The sequence below is a fragment of the Scardinius erythrophthalmus genome (assembly GCF_964197995.2).
Source record: "Scardinius erythrophthalmus genome assembly, chromosome: 14".
Classification (NCBI taxonomy): Eukaryota; Metazoa; Chordata; class Actinopteri; order Cypriniformes; family Leuciscidae; genus Scardinius; species Scardinius erythrophthalmus.
In genome coordinates, this window is record NC_138234.1 from 31,348,752 (window position 1) to 31,364,841 (window position 16,090).

At 36.1% G+C, this 16,090-nt stretch overlaps 1 protein-coding gene across 1 annotated transcript; it reads right to left on the reverse strand.

Annotated features, from left to right (window-relative positions):
• Positions 1–4,398: 4,398 nt before the first annotated feature.
• Positions 4,399–13,752, reverse strand: LOC308701847 (bactericidal permeability-increasing protein-like). Its single transcript, XM_081384314.1, has 8 exons — positions 13,687–13,752; positions 10,088–10,205; positions 7,171–7,264; positions 6,977–7,090; positions 6,495–6,629; positions 6,158–6,218; positions 6,023–6,074; positions 4,399–5,186 (listed from the first exon to the last, which is right to left on the reverse strand). The coding sequence occupies exons 2-8, from the start codon at positions 10,191–10,193 to the stop codon at positions 5,035–5,037; spliced, it is 714 nt and encodes a 237-aa protein (XP_081240440.1). The 5' UTR covers positions 10,194–10,205; positions 13,687–13,752; the 3' UTR covers positions 4,399–5,034.
• Between the last annotated feature and the right edge of the window lie 2,338 nt (positions 13,753–16,090).

Here is a 16,090-nt window from a genome sequence, read left to right on the forward strand (position 1 = left end):
AAATCAATAAATGTGCACGTCTGACTGGCTGTTTCTTCAGATGTTTAGTGGCAAAACAAACACATGTGTGGAGTTTCCACATTGAATTATTAGAAAAATAATGCACACCCGGGGTGGTAATGCGGTCACGACACGAAGGGTTGGACTAATTTCTTACGCATCTAATCCCATGCCTCCGTCACTAATTCCAAAACGTAATTTTAGAGTTAATAACGGAGGTTTGAGCCACTGATAGCAGACTAATGCTGGGGACACACTTAATGACTAGAAAAAGACTGACTGTTTCCATCGACTGCAGCAGATTTTAAACACCGACTGTGTGTAAATAATGTTCTGTTATGTTGAGAATAAGAGTTTCTGTGTTGGAGTTTTGGGGGTCACCTGTGGATTGTAGTGGATTGAATTGTAGACCACCTCCTAGTGCTCCAATAATAGGATATTCCAGAAACTTAAAAAAAGTGATGAATACACTTTACTGTAATATGAAATATTTTTACTGAAAATTGTATATAACATAATTTAAATAATTCATTTACTTTTCCAACAAATGTCAAAAAAGTACATACTGTCATATTAAGAACATCTATGTCAGGAATATTGTAAATTACAGCAATTAAAAATAAATAAATAAATTGGCTGCCAAAAATATAAATATTGGGAGTTGTCATTGCAGGTATGGTTTAAAGACACTACAAGAAAATATTTATTTGTTATTAGCTTGTTCAATATTAAAATAGTTCAACATAAACCTGTTTTAGTTAATAACTACTCTGATGTTTAAAATTACAATTCCAGGAGTCTTTAGTGGACCTTACATTTCAGATAAAGACTTTCAATATGTTCTCATGAACCGCTAGAATCTGAGTTTTCATAGTCAGCTCTGGATGTGTTAATTGAGGTTATAAAATATAAACACATGTTCAGTTTTCAGCCAAGCTGATTTGTGTGTAAAATCTCGAATGAAATAAAGAACATCACTTTTGTTTGCATTTACAGAGATGTTGACTGATTAAACATAGGCCTATCCTCCTGAGATTCAGACATATCTGACCTCTATAGAGTATGAATAAACATTTTTATATTTATCTGAGATCACAATTGTTACATTTTGTAAGCGAATCCGCCATGGCACGAGTGCAACTGGCTTTTAAAGGGAATGGGAGATGAGACTCTGATTGGTTTATTTCACATTATCCCAAAACACACATTACTCATTAAGAGAATAGGGACAACCCTTTTAGACCATGCGCCGGGTGCACCGACCATTTTTCCCGTCGCTAAACTAGAAAAGTGGATTTGGACACGCCCTAAGTTAACTTGCGCCGTGCGCTTTAGACCATGCGCTTAGAACAATAAAATAGGGACAAAAACCCAAAATGTTATATTTTATTAATTTAATTTATTTTTGGTACATTGTTCAGTATTATACTACAGGGCCGTTGAATGCTTGAATCTGATTGGTTGACAAACGTTCTAAGGTGTGCATTATTTTCAGGGAAACGCACGGCTAAAGTAGTTCCAGGCAGGTCTTGACCGCATTACAGTTCCATATCACTTCGTGTAGTTAACTGTAATAACGGAAAATAGGATACAATTCATAACAAGAAAAAAAACATGCAGCCCCATGCGCTTGATCTGGAATTTTCAATGTCTAGCTTCACAATCAATAGAAACATGCAGTTTAATTTTAATAAATAAAGTATATAGTCCTATCTATATTATAATCAATAGAAAATTCAACTGAATATAGGCTAAATAAATGGATAGTCCTGCAGTACGGATTTTTATTGCAGATAATAACAAATAAATAATTATTGATAGGCCTACTTGTTAAAATGGCTTTGTGTTTCATTTATTTGGCTATAGTCTACTGTCATCTGTCAATGAAAAAAAAAAGAAGAATTAACGAATTAATTAAAACGAATTAAATTAATAAATAAATAATAATATTGACGCAAATGCTTTTCTGTCTCATTATTGCAACATCTCTCTCTCTCTCATAACTGCATAAAGCCGGGGACACACTTTAAGGCCGGTTATGAATGTAATTTGATACGTATGACTGATCATGCCCAAACGCGTGTTCAGCGCGTTCAGTCTGTGTTCAAAGTCGGTGTTTAAAATATGCTGCGATAAAAACAGTCAGAGAATGTGTCAGCTAGTCGTGTGTCCCAGCATTAGTCTGCTATCAGTGGCTCAAACCTCCGTTACTAACTCTAAAATGACGTTTTGGAATTAGCAACGGAGGCATTGGACTAGATGCGTAAGAAATTAGTCCTACATACAAGAGCGTTTTAATGACAAAAACTTTACAAACGTCTTGAAATACATAATCTGAACAATGTTTCGAGGTGTGGTAACTGTAGTATAAGCGGAATAATTGACTTCAGGCCGAATTGAATTATTAGAAAAATAATGCGCACCCGAGGTCAGGGCCGGCGCTAGCCATTTGGGTGCCCTAAGCACAAATGCTTGGTGGTGCCCCCCCCCCCACCCACCAAGGGAATAACAACCATTCAGAATTTCTTAGTTAGGTTCTCTTTACTTCCAAAATAACTGCTGCAAATAAATAATTTTACATTAACAATGGCACCAAACATGAAAAGAAATAAATAATATAAAGGTTAAAATTATAAATACCAAATACCACCACAATTACTAAAAACACAGATTTGGAACTGAACAATGTAAACACAGAAAGTTAAAAGTGCAAAGGTCAGGCACAATATAATAATTCTGTACATAATTTGACAACTCTGTGAATATGAAAATATACAAACACTGAGATTGTGTTTTTTTTTTTTTTTTCTTCTAATTGCAGTTTCAAAGTTTAAAAAATATATATATATATTAGCCATGCAGGGCTAAAGCCCCGGATCTTTTGCACTACTATAGCGACGCCCCTGGACATGCATAGGCGTAATTTGCGGGTAGGACATGTCCCCACCACTTTTGAAACATCTCGCGGCACGAATGTACCAATACAAACAAACAAAACATTTCCAGTTAACCAGCAGAGCATTCATTTAATTCGTTTTTTAAATAAGAGTCGATCTAGCGCTGAAATGTGTTGTTTTTTTAAATCAACTGATCAAAGTGCTCGTTGCCGAGCGATCAGTGGCGCGGATACTATGTTTGTTTCTGGCTCGCGCACAGCCTTCACTCAGACGCGCGTTTCAATCCGTTGTGGAGAGACTCTCTATTCGCTCCGGTACAATTAGAAAACAAAAAGCACAAAAAGTGTCCCTGCCTGATATACAACCACTAAAAAACATAATCGGTTTTGATGAGAAAAAAAAAAAAAAACTATATGAGTGCGGATTAGAACTCAGAACCTCTGACACGCTTGGCAAAAATTCTACCACTGGACCACTTAAATACACACATAGTTTCGTCGGATCAACATATAATAGGCCTCATTGAACGACCACTTAAACCCAATATTAACATGCTTTAGACATATTTTATTTGTTATTTATACTAGTACCCTATTGTGATGATTTTTCACGATCCAGATTTTTTTGGTGCCCCCCCAAGCACTTGGTGCCCTACGCGCAGTGCGTGATGTGCGTGTGCGGAGCGCCGGCCCTGCCCGAGGTGAACGGCCACTCCGCTTCGCGTCGTGACCGCATTACCACCTCGGGTGTGCATTATTTTTCTAATAATTCAACGGCCTGTCGTCAATTATTCCTTACTTATATTGAGAGCACTTCTTGTTAAACTGTTTACTTTTGCGAGGAAGAAAATACTTCAAATAGGCTGCAGTAAGTCTACCAGTTGTGAAGTTGTGTGACAGTTTTATCATTTTTATTTGCACTACAAAGAGTGTATATATATATATTATTTATTCATTTTTGGTACATTTCTTAAGAAGCATAATTTATTTTTAGACTTATTTGTTGGCCAGTTGTGGTCTGTGCAATAAATATAAAAAGTTCTAAACCAAATATTGTGTTTGTGTTTTATTGTTCCACTATAGTGATGATTATATTAACATTATATATTGAATTTAATAGGTGTCTCTTACATTGTCCCACAGCAACATTAAAATAGTGTAGATTAGTGTACAATGTTTTATAATTATAATTTATTCTATTTAGTGTCCATTTCATTCATTTTACATATTTAATATTGGGGTCATCCAAGTTATTTGACATATTTGAACATAAAAAAAGAAAGAAAAGTATCTCAATAGTTACTTTCCCAGATAATTAGTTACTTTTATAATGATGTAATTCAGTTAGTTACTATTTGTGAGAAGTATCTAGTAACTATAACTAATTACTTTTTAAAGTAACCTGCCCAACACTGCTAGTATGTAGTTAACGCTGTACGCAGCTTTGCGGTAACAATAGATACAACATAAACTAAGTTAATTATTTCAGAGCAAGTCAGAATAAATCCAAATGTAACAATTTATTATTAGTCAGGTAAATGTATCATGCCAATTACATAATCAAGTCAAAGATAATCAATACAATAACATCAAATGCTCAGAGATAAAGAGTAAAAGATGCATACCTGACATTAGATAAAATATATAATGCTGAGCATCCAATTATGGACTGACCTGACTACAATATCACACTGAGCCTCTTGCAAAACCTCTTTAAATAATCAGCCCAAGACAGAAACCTCTTTCAAATGGAAACATGTGCTAACAATGAGAATTTGCTTTAATCACAGTTTTTTCGAGTTTACACCTTTTGAGGGCAGGACCCATTTGCATGAAAGACCCACCCTCCTCTGTAAGGAAGATATCTCTAAACTCCTAAAAGCTTTATTAGCTTTTGGTTTGCTTCTGTGGGGATGAGAGCGTTGTACTGATATTTTCATTAGATATTTTCAAATGCCAAACATGTATATTGTTGTATGATAATTGTTCATATTAAACCATATAGATCTTTGGGTGGATTTCAGGTTATCCCAGCATGAGGAGAGAAGGGGTGGGTGATGAGGAGACTGTAAGAGTGAGGTGTGAACTGCTCGGTGTGGTTCGTATCAGATGGCGTTGGTACTTATGTAAGAGAGTGTTTAAATGTTAATTCTCAGGAGAGTCTTTGTTTCTTCGAGGAGTCGTCGTTTCTTCCGTCCGTTCCGGCTTACAAAACTTAGCTCAATGCCGTCTTTAGAGATGACAGCAGGCTGCATGGAGAAGTCAATCCCAGTAAATTCAAGTACTTTGGCTAAAATTAAAGGGTCACAACAAAAAGAACAATTATTTTGAATGTCATGAAATTATTTTTGTAATCATCGCAGTCAGTGGTTAAAGGAATACTCCACCGTCTTTTCATATTAAACTATGTTATTCCCTAAACTAAGACGAGTTGATACATACCTCTCTCGTCTCAGTGCGTGCACTCAATCGCTCTGGCGCGCGGCGAAACTTTGTTCACTCAGTTCATTCAATACGGGCCAAGCAGAGAAGCTACTAAACACCTCCACGTTTTCCCCATTTAAACACAGTTACTCGCGTAGTGTAACTCGACCTAGGACGGTGACACAAAACAAAACGTTGCGCTTTTCTAAGCGTGTAAAATGGATAACTATATTGTATGGCGGAATACCATAGCAAGTGCTTGTAAGCACTTCGTCTTGGCGGAGTAATATCTTCACCAGAGGGAGCGGGGGCTGGTGAGAGGATTTTTCACGAGTGAAGATATTACTCCGCCAAGTCGAAGTGCTCATAAGCACTTGCTATGGTATTCCGCCATACAATATAGTTATCCATTTTACACGCTTAGAAAAGCGCAACGTTTTGTTTTGTGTCACCGTCCTAGGTCGAGTTACACTACGCGAGTAACTGTGTTTAAATAGGGAAAACGTGGAGGTGTTTAGTAGCTTCTCTGCTTGGCCCGTATTAAATGAACTGAGTGAACAAAGTTTCGCCGCGCGCCAGAGCGATTGAGTGCACGCACTGAGATGAGAGAGGTATGTATCAACTCGTCTTAGTTAAGGGAATAACATAGTTTAATATGAAAAGACGGTGGAGTATTCCTTTAATAGTGTTTATTCATAGCACCATTTAATGTTGCCAGCTGGGTGTTAAGGATGGTTTCCATCTTGGAACAGACCTGAAACAGCAGATAGTTAATATTGACATGGAATGAGACTCTTGATTTCTGTTGTGAACAGTGAATGTTCAGTAATTTCCTACCAGCTTTTGAAGAAACCAGGTCAAAAAGGGAACTCTGGGAATTTTATCAAGTAACCACGATCTGTAAATATTTTAAAGTGTTAGTTCTTATAAGCTGTAACTGTAAGCTAATTTGTTTAAAATTCTTTGACATATCCTCTGGGAACATAAACCAGAATAAATTGGTCTATTTTAATGTTATGTGATATTTGCAGAACTTACAACCCAATGGATAAACTTCTGTTTTATTATTGAACAAACAAATCCTGATTTAGCTAAATCTGCAAATATCACATAACATTTAAAAATAGACCAATTTAATCTGTTATTTGTGATGTGGTGAGCTGAACAAAATTACCCGGTGTTGACTTCGATAGTTCCAATTTTTGCTTCACAGTTTTCTATGCTGAGTTTTAGGTGGCCAGTTTTTTCATCGCTTTTGAATGCAACAGTGGCAGTAATGGCCAGTGCATCCGCATCCACTTTCACCGGTCTGTGGAATAGAGTTCAGGGCATTATTTCCTCTTCAGAAGCCTCATTTAACTCGCTGTGTATTAACCTCATGTGTCTTTCCACAGACTTGTTGAGGCTGCTCTGAACAGGCTCCAGATACTTTGAAAAGACATATCCACATTAACCAAATAATTTTTTCCATCTGTTAAATTTAGCAAACAAATGTTGCTGTTTTTTTTTTCTTTTTTTTCTTTTTTTTTTTTCTCTGTTTATTGTGTGTTTTTATTAAAAATAGAATTGAGTGAAGAAGTTTACCAGTTTGTTACAACTATTCTTTTTTCTAACGATTTCTTTGATGAAAATTTGTGATATCAACATTATACTAACTCTGATCCCTGGTTTCCAGTCACTTGAAATTCGGCACTCGTAATTGTTAAAGTGACTCCAGTTGAAGGAACAAGCTCCTGCACCACTTTAAGTTCATTGATGCGAATCTTCATTCTGTCAAGAAAATATGCACATTTTAATATAAAATATACATTTTATTTAGCAGGAGGATATTGTAGGAACACTGGTCTCACCCTGTAAATTTATACTTTCCGTAGAGAAAGGTTTGTTCTGGAATATCCTTGTCTTGGATGTACCGTTTGAGCATCTCAGTAGCCTTACCTACAACTGTCAAAACAAACAAAATTGTGTACTGCTTAAAGATTAGGTTTTTGGATCTATTCCTTAAAGGGGGGGGGGGGGGTGAAATGCTATTTCATGCATGCATGCGTTTTTTACACTGGTAAAGAGTTGGATTCCCATGCTAAACATGGACAAAGTTTCAAAAACTAAGTTGTATGTTTGAAGGAGTATTTTTGTTCAAAAAATACTCCTTCCGGTTTGTCACAAGTTTCGGAAAGTTTTTTTTGAGTATGGCTCTGTCTTACGTAAGATAGAGCGGAATTTCCTTATATGGGTTCTAAGGGCACTTCTCCGGTAAGATCGCGGGCGCGCGCGCACTCGTAGAACAGAGCAAAAGAGTGAAAGCAGTTCGCCATCAAAGCGCCCTGCCCGGCTTTTGGGAAGTCAATGTCACCAAAGAAGTGTGTTTTTGGTTGCCAGGGCAAGACAACCCTGCACAGATTCCCAAAGAACCCAGCGTTATGGAACCCGTGGATGGAGTTTGTTTTCCTGAGCATACACGGAGTTGTGTAGACTGTTTGTTCCCTGCATTTCGACGATGATTGTTTTATAAACAAAGCCCACATCGACGGATTTGCAGATCGTCTAATGCTTAAGGATCGAGCAGTCACAATGATAAAGGTTCACGGTCGTGCGTTGGAACGGTGAGTAAAACTATTGAACAAATGTCTCTGTGTGTTGTTACTGGCTCGGCGCGATAGCACAGCTAAGCTCCGCCCACACGGCCCGCCCCCAGCCGCTCGTTTTTTTCCGGAAAGACTCGGTACAGCCTATCTTTCAATTAGAAATATAATAAAACAAAAGACTTTTTGGAGATATAAAGGATGCAGTATTACTCTATAGGTACTCAAGATTAACAGGAGATTGAGTGAAAATGAGCATTTCACCCCCCCTTTAATTTTTATGACACGAAAGATGCAAACCCATCAGGGATCTATTCAATGAAAACGTGTAGCCTACATGTGATCTGCATGTCCATGTAGTGTTTTGATTATTGAACTACATATTATAAAGATTATTCACAGTTAGACACATGTTAGTCACAGGTCAAAAGTCACAAAATAGAATAGAATATAGAATATAGAACTAGAATATTATTGCAAAAGTTTTCATTTACAAAGTTAAAATATAACTCCCTTCTCCATTTATACTCATGGGAGATTTTAATAGTCATAATAGTCTTTTAATGTTCATCATATGGGGTAGTATCCATGGCAACACTAAATGAATAAGATTTGAAGATGTTATAGAAAATTATGCTCTATGTCTACTAAATGATGTGTCAACTTCTTGAGGACATATACCAAGCAACTGATTTAACAATCTGTCAACCTTAGATATTCTTAGACCTCGGCATGACCGCAGTGGAAATGACAATTTTCCAATTATTATAACCATTAAAGTAGAGGAGAAGAATCAAGCATAACAAAAAAGGTAAAAAGAGAGGATTATGCAATTTAAAAATGCTTATATCAATAGCTAACAATACAGTTCCAAGAACGTCTTCAAATTCAAAATGCAGACAGCTTCCATGGTTTGATGACAAATGCAAAGAAGCTGCTAAAGTGTAAAAAAAAAACTTAAAGACTCTTCTTCAGAAATCCGATCAATATAAATCTTTTTTTTTTTTTTTAATTAAGTAGATCACAAGCAAGGAGAACAATAAATTAAGTAAAAAGGGAGCTGAAGAAAAATTGTGGATGCAGTTCATCATACTAGAGTGTTTTAATGTTTAATGTTTGTTTAAAAAAAAAAAAAAAACTTTTAAATCTCTCATTATGCTATATTATCACCAAATACTGGATTCAATAGTTTTGTGTACATGAATGTGTGTGTGTGAGTGGTAGCGCAAGTGCTGTATCTTTGCAAGCACAGTGTATATGTGAACAACATGATAAACACGGCACGCTCCTGAAAACTAAATGTTTATCTTATTTTTGATCTCTCCCATTCATTTTCAATGGGTGGTCTAGTGTGATAAATTGTACAGAATATTTTAAAATTTTATTCAGTATTGCCCAAATTCCCCCCAAATGATTTAGGTGCATACGCTCAGATAAAGGAGGCATACAATGCAAAAATAAATACAAAACCTGTGCTAAATGAAAGAAAACAAGTTGACAAAAGTCAATATTAAATCCAATATTTGATAATAATATATGTTACAGTCATGTTCAGTTTATTTTAGGTTCTTGGACTTTCTGTTTTGTTTACATTCTTCATAGATGTTCCTTGTTGTAGTTCCCCAGCACTGATCAGTCAACATGGACACTACTTATACTAATCATCAAAGCTGTTCATCTTTTAGTTAATCATCTCTGTGTATATAAGTTCCTGCTTTTGATCTGGTCCGGTATTGTTTGTGCATACACTGTCTCACACGCTACTGTCACAGTCACCAGCTGGTGTGCCCATGCCATGTTGACCACTAGAGAGCACTCATTCTCTGACCTTTGCCACTCAGCCATGAACTTCAGTCCACATAATCCTTTGCCTGGACTCATCATGAATATTGCATTCACTTGTTTGTCATTACATTGTTTGTCTACTTACACAATGTTCTCTCTGTCATTTTTCATCAGTTGCAGTGGTCACACTGCATGTCTGAGCACTCTCCCTTGTCTCTTGTATTTTTGTGGATTGTTTTTGTTCTGGATTTTCCAATAAAGCTGCGTTTGGATCTTATTAAAGTCTCAGAGCAATCCGTGACAGTTACGTATCTTGTTCTGTGTTATTTAAATAAGCCGCGTGTAATATCTTATATTTATATTTAAGATATATACACAGTTATATTTTGCTCACACTTACCTAAATCAAGTCCCGTCTTGGTTAGTATGACTGTAACTCCAGTATTGTCACCTGTAACCACTGGGACCAGAGTCAACAGCACTAGAGTACACCAACAGAACATCATCTTCTCACAGACCTATAAGAGAGACACATGGGTATTTGGTAAGACAAAATAATATTTTTTCCTTGCCAGGATCCTTCCATACATAGACATCCAGACTTCCAGACATACATCTTAAGAGCCCTCACAGGGCAAGGTAAGTGAAGCCTCTCTTGGTCTGCTGACACATGTTGAGGAGGGAAAGCCTGAAAAACTATAGCTTTAGTTGGTACTTTAGGCACATACCCCAGTCTCAGGAGTAAGAAGGATTTGACTGCAACTGGGCAAAACTCTAAGCAGGAGGAGGCAACTGACAGGGCCTGCTAATCTCCTACTCTCTTTAGGGAGGGTAATTTCCAAAAGGAATGCCATTTTGAGCATGAACATTTTCTCAGAGTTAAAGTCCATTGGTTTGAAGGGAGCAAGGGACAGCCCTTCCAGAACCATAATGTTGTGTTGGCTTAAAATGTTATGCTGGGTTAATATGCTCTGCCCACTAGGGGTCGCTACTATCCTGGAGTGTTGAGAGGAAAGGAGTAGAATAAAAAGATGGAGAGTTGAGCTACTGCAGGTTTGTTACTGCTGCTTTTTCTTTTATTAATACAAATGTAAGATACAACACATGGTCAAATCCCAGGCCGGGACCTTCTCATAAGCTGCAGGCCTCATCCTCACGCAGGAAACAAAATAACCAAGTGGTGTCTCCCCAATGCGGAAGAGGATTAGGGCCAGGCAATAATAAAAAAATAAAACCATCTCGAGATTAAACTCATTAAATTTCGAGAAAAAAAGTCGAAATACAATCTTGAGAATAAACTCATTACATTTCGAGAATTAAGTCGTTGTGTTTCGAGAAAAAACTCGTTAAATTTCGAGAAAAAAATGTAAAATAGCCTACAATATTGAGAATAAACTCATTACATTTCGAGAATAAAGTCGTTGTGTTTAGAGAAAAAAACTCGTTAAATTTCGAGAAAAAATGTAAAATACAATATTGAGAATAAACTCATTACATTTCGAGAATAAAGTCGTTGTGTTTAGAGAAAAAAACTCGTTAAATTTCGAGAAAAAAGTCGAAATACAATCTTGAGAATAAACTCATTGAATTTCGAGAAATACAGTCGTGTTTCTAGAAAAAAAGTCAAAATTAAATGTAGAGAATAACGCATTCGATCAGTGTTCATAGCCTACTGATAGAGGATGGCAGAGTTGGATCACTTAGTCAAGCTATATTTTAGACTTTCTTTCAGTAACAAAGAATAGAACATTCTTAGGTCTAGGTCGGCTAGGTCTTTTTAGAAGAAAAAATCAGTCCAATTTGCGCGATGTACACGCTTTTGTCCAACATGAAATTCATCGAGGTTTCGTGGTTTCCCAGGATACCATAATAGGCTACGCATTAATAAACTTGTTAATCCTCAAGGTGTGGAATTTCGACGAAGGAGAGTAGGCTACACTTGCGCTGGCCCAAATGCACTCTGGCATATGGACAGCTATGATAAATTAAAACCGTACGGCATTGCCATTAATGGCTGTATAGATGGTTACAGTAGTTACATTCTGTGGATGGAGGCATACACAACCAACAACGATTAATAATGCGTCTTATGGTATCCTGGGAAACCACGAAACTTCGATGAGGTTGATATCAGTAGGATATGCAATGAACACTGATCAAATGCGTTATTCTCTACATTCTCGAAACACAACGACTTTATTTCTCGAAATTTAATGAGTTTATTCTCACGATTATTTCGACTTTTTTCCCCGAAATTTAACAAGTTTTTTTCTCAAAACACAATGACTTTATGCTCGAAATTTAATGAGTTTATTCTCAAGATTGTATTTCGAGTTTTTTTTTCTCGAAATTTAACGTGTTTTTTCTCGAAACACAACGACTTTATTCTCGAAATGAAATGAGTTTATTCTCAAGATTGTATTTCAAGTTTTTTTTCTCGAAATTTAACAAGTTTTTTTCTCGAAACACAACAACTTTATTCTCGATATTTAATGAGTTTATTCTCAAGATTGTATTTAGATTTTTTTTCTCGAAATTTAACGAGTTTAATATCGAATTATAATTACTTTGAAGGAGCTGTATGTAAGATTGTGGCCAAAACTGGTACTGCAATCACTTTCAAATTACTGTGTATCCCCTCCCCCTCCCCCTGACTCGAGGTTGCCAGATAGGCTGCAAGATCCAGCAGGAATGTAGGCTGACACGTTTGTAGCTGCAGCTGTGGTAACTAGAGCAGAGCTGGCAACCCGGATGCTGAAACACAACTGACTTCGTGATTGGTATATAGGTGGAGGGTGGGGCTTCAACACAACATGACAACATCAACATCAGTTGAGGGCTGCAACTGTCACTTTTAAATGACAATATCCTGGCCGGACTACTGTTGTCAGTGATATAAGTATTTGAAATGAACATGATTTCTTAATGTCTAGTGATATATCAGGGCCATTTTATGATAAATTGAAATACATTTCTTACATACAGCTCCTTTAATCTCGAGATGGTTTTATTTATTTTTCTTATTGCTTGGCCCTAATCCTCTTCCGTACCCCAAAGACCCATATAGCTTAGAATAAAAAAAATGATTCGCTTTGGTACTATTTTCAAAAAAAAAAAAGTGTACATTTTCAAAACTCGTAGTACAAAAATCTGATCACACTTGTAACGCAGATAGTCATTCTTTCAAAACCTGATGTTCAGAGTATTTAATCTGATATCACTGTTTCCTTTCCCTTGTAGAGTTGCAACACTTTTTGCATTTATTTCAGTTACTCAGAGACTATTTGGACTAGACCAACCAAATTTGTATATATTAAACTTGCATCTGCATGTCTGCTAATTACCCATACCATTTAAAGATGATTATATATGACATATCGTTCACAGTATTTATTTGAATGGAAGAAGTCAGATGTTGCAACTGACCCCGACCCAGCACAACACAACCCAGGGACGGTTGCAACATGTTAAAATTACCTTAAATTTCATTAATTAACTTAAGATTTTTGTCTCAATGAGCATAGAATTCTGAAAATATTAACTGTTTTAGGCCTACTATAATATTATAGTATTATTTATTTTAAATAATATTATTGTAGCCTATAATTTATTTATTTAGTGATATTTATCAAATAACAGTTATTGAGTTTTGTTTGTTTATGTGTAGAACATAGGCCTACATAGATTCAGTGTGCAGGTGTTACAGATGCTATTCAATCTCTCCATATTTCAGTGTCAGACAGGAAGAATTGAACAATTTGCAATGCAACAAACTTTTATTAAACATGCAATTTATTACTTGTTGCAACCGTCCCCAACCCTATCAGCCACGACAGAACATCATGTGCCTGCAAGACACACTGACTTTGACACATGCTAACCATGCCACTTAGAAGTCAACAAACCAATAATTCAAACTAAGTAAGTTTTGATTAATTCATACAAAATATCAGGACAGTATGACAAAAATATATCTAATGAAAAAAATTACTTTCATACCTCAAAAACAAGTTTTGTTCAATAAATGCAGCAGCAGATGTTGAATATGTCTACTGTCTTTTTGGTGGGGGGAGGGTCTAACTGTGCATGTTCAGTATGAGTATCATTATTCTAGCTTGTTTCTGATTGGAGAAAAATGACATGTTGCAACCATCCCCATGTTGCAACTGTCCCCGGTCTCCCCTACTCTATCCTTCTCTATGTTCACAAATTGCAACACACACACACACACACTTTGAAAATAGTGTTTATAATGTAAAAATAATTCATTATATTTGGTTATCCGTATAGGAAATTGCAAATAGGAAACTATGCCTGTAGAATCAATATCTATAGAAATCTATAGATGTACCATATGATTCATTGATTAACCATTAAGAACAGTTGTATTAAATAATAGACAAATGTATTAACCTGAACGAAAAGAGATGCAAATGAAAAGTTTGATAGGAATAGCATATTGAAAGGCAGTTACTGTTATTGAAACATTTAGATGAAACTCTTATTTTGTGTTGTGAAAAGGATACTTGAAAACTTTTGAAATCAGATATTTGTGTCATTTCAAACTGCTTTATACAGAAGTAATTCAAAAGTATGAAAATACAAATGTAGCTGGTGCACGTGTAAAAGTGATATAAGGTATGCAGAGAAGACTCAAGAAGGTGTTTGTCCATTCTATCTTAAAGTATAGGATAATGTTGAGATGTGCATGTTGTGGATTAAATTGTGTTTTTAGCCTTTATTTCCAAATGAACACATTAACAATCAGTAAGCATTGGTATAGGCCATTTGTTTGATGCAACATTTGCTATCATTTTAAAGGGGTGATATAATGCCTCTTTTTAAAAGATGTAAAATAAGTCTTTGATGATAAGTGTGTATGTGAAGTTTGAGCTCAAAATACCCTACAGATCATTTCTATAGCATGTTAAATTTGAATAAGATTTGAGGGTTGAAGATTTAAAAATCTTTTTGAGGGTGAGCAAAACCCGTTTAAGTGCATTTAAGTGTCCCTTTAAATGCAAATGAGCTGCTGCTCCCGGCACAGAGGGCGGGGCTTCAACAGCTTGTGTGTGTGTGTATTAGCAGCTCCGATTACCTCACGCAGACAAGCATTTAAAAGTCAGAAACTGTTCTCCCATTTATGTTTAAACGGGAGACGGACAATGATGGAGAGACTCAAGAAGAAGTGACAACATGTAGAATGCAACAGTGCATTTCTGAATAGTTAGTTTATGAATTTATGTTGCTGATGTGGAGTTAACTATCTTCAAGTCATTGATTAGTATATTCTGTCATGATAATCTATAAAATCGCTCGTGTGGGAACTGTAGTAAGATGCCTACAGAGCGACATGCTATTGCATTTGTGTTACGTACTGTATTGCAATAAATGTGAAAAGACAGATGCGACAGCTTGAGCTTTAGCCCTTAAAAAGCGATTTCTTTAAAAGCAAATATCTCCCTTTGCTTTGAACTTTGTAACTTTGTAGATGTTGTTTATTCTCAAACAGCAATATTACACACCAACTAAAGTTAGAAAAGTGAAATCATAATCAACCACCCCTTTTAAAAGAACTTTATCAAACTTTATTAAAAGATTACAAAATATCACCATCACGGATCTCTAGCTATAATACAATGCTTAAACCCTAACCGTGATTCTTATAGCACAACCACTCACTGAGTTTGCAAAACTAAAAGCACAAATATTGCTTTGCACTCAGTTTGCAATTTTGTAACACACACTTTGCAAAACTGTAGATACAATCTACTGCACAGCACTCTTTTTGCGGAACTGTAAACACAACTCACTGCTTTACACTCAATTTCCAAATGATCAACACACTCCAAGCAAAACTATACACATGTATGGCTATTATTATGACCGCCGCTAGCGTAGCTAGCAAAAGCGGTCATATAGGGATTGTCAAAGGTTTTTTTTTTTTTTTTTTTTTGTCATCTACTGAATTTTTCATCAACGATACCAGGGACACCGAAACACCGGGGAACATGAAATTTGGTGGGCAAATTTCTAGCCCCACTAGACTTTTACGGAAAAATTTCGTTTGGTCCCCGGGGGCCACTCTCCCCCCCCACCAACAGACACACATTCTAACAAAACATAGTACAGTAAGTTCAACCTACGAGGATCAACAATTGGCAAATTACTGGCCAAATGATGAAGCGATTTTTTTTTTACAACAGACAGAACAACAAAATACATCAAATACAAATGAACACCCAATTATTTGGGCTTCCACCAAATTAAAACACAAAACACATCCAAAAGTAATTAGTAAATAAAAATAGAAAAATCAAAACATTAAACAAAACAATTGGTTTTCTCAGGTACAGGATATTACTCACTTTTCCCTAGTCACCAGGAAAGACCTGTACCCCAA

Bases quoted from the DNA above. Each gene is read 5' to 3' on its own strand.
- LOC308701847 (XM_081384314.1), bottom strand. From the start codon at position 10,193: ATGATGTTCTGTTGGTGTACTCTAGTGCTGTTGACTCTGGTCCCAGTG. The intron at 7,091-7,170 runs GTGAGACCAGTG...TTTTCTTGACAG, and splicing joins GGAAAGTATAAATTTACAGG to AATGAAGATTCGCATCAATG. The intron at 5,187-6,022 runs GTGCTATGAATA...CTTTAATTTTAG, and splicing joins CCAGCTGGCAACATTAAATG to CCAAAGTACTTGAATTTACT.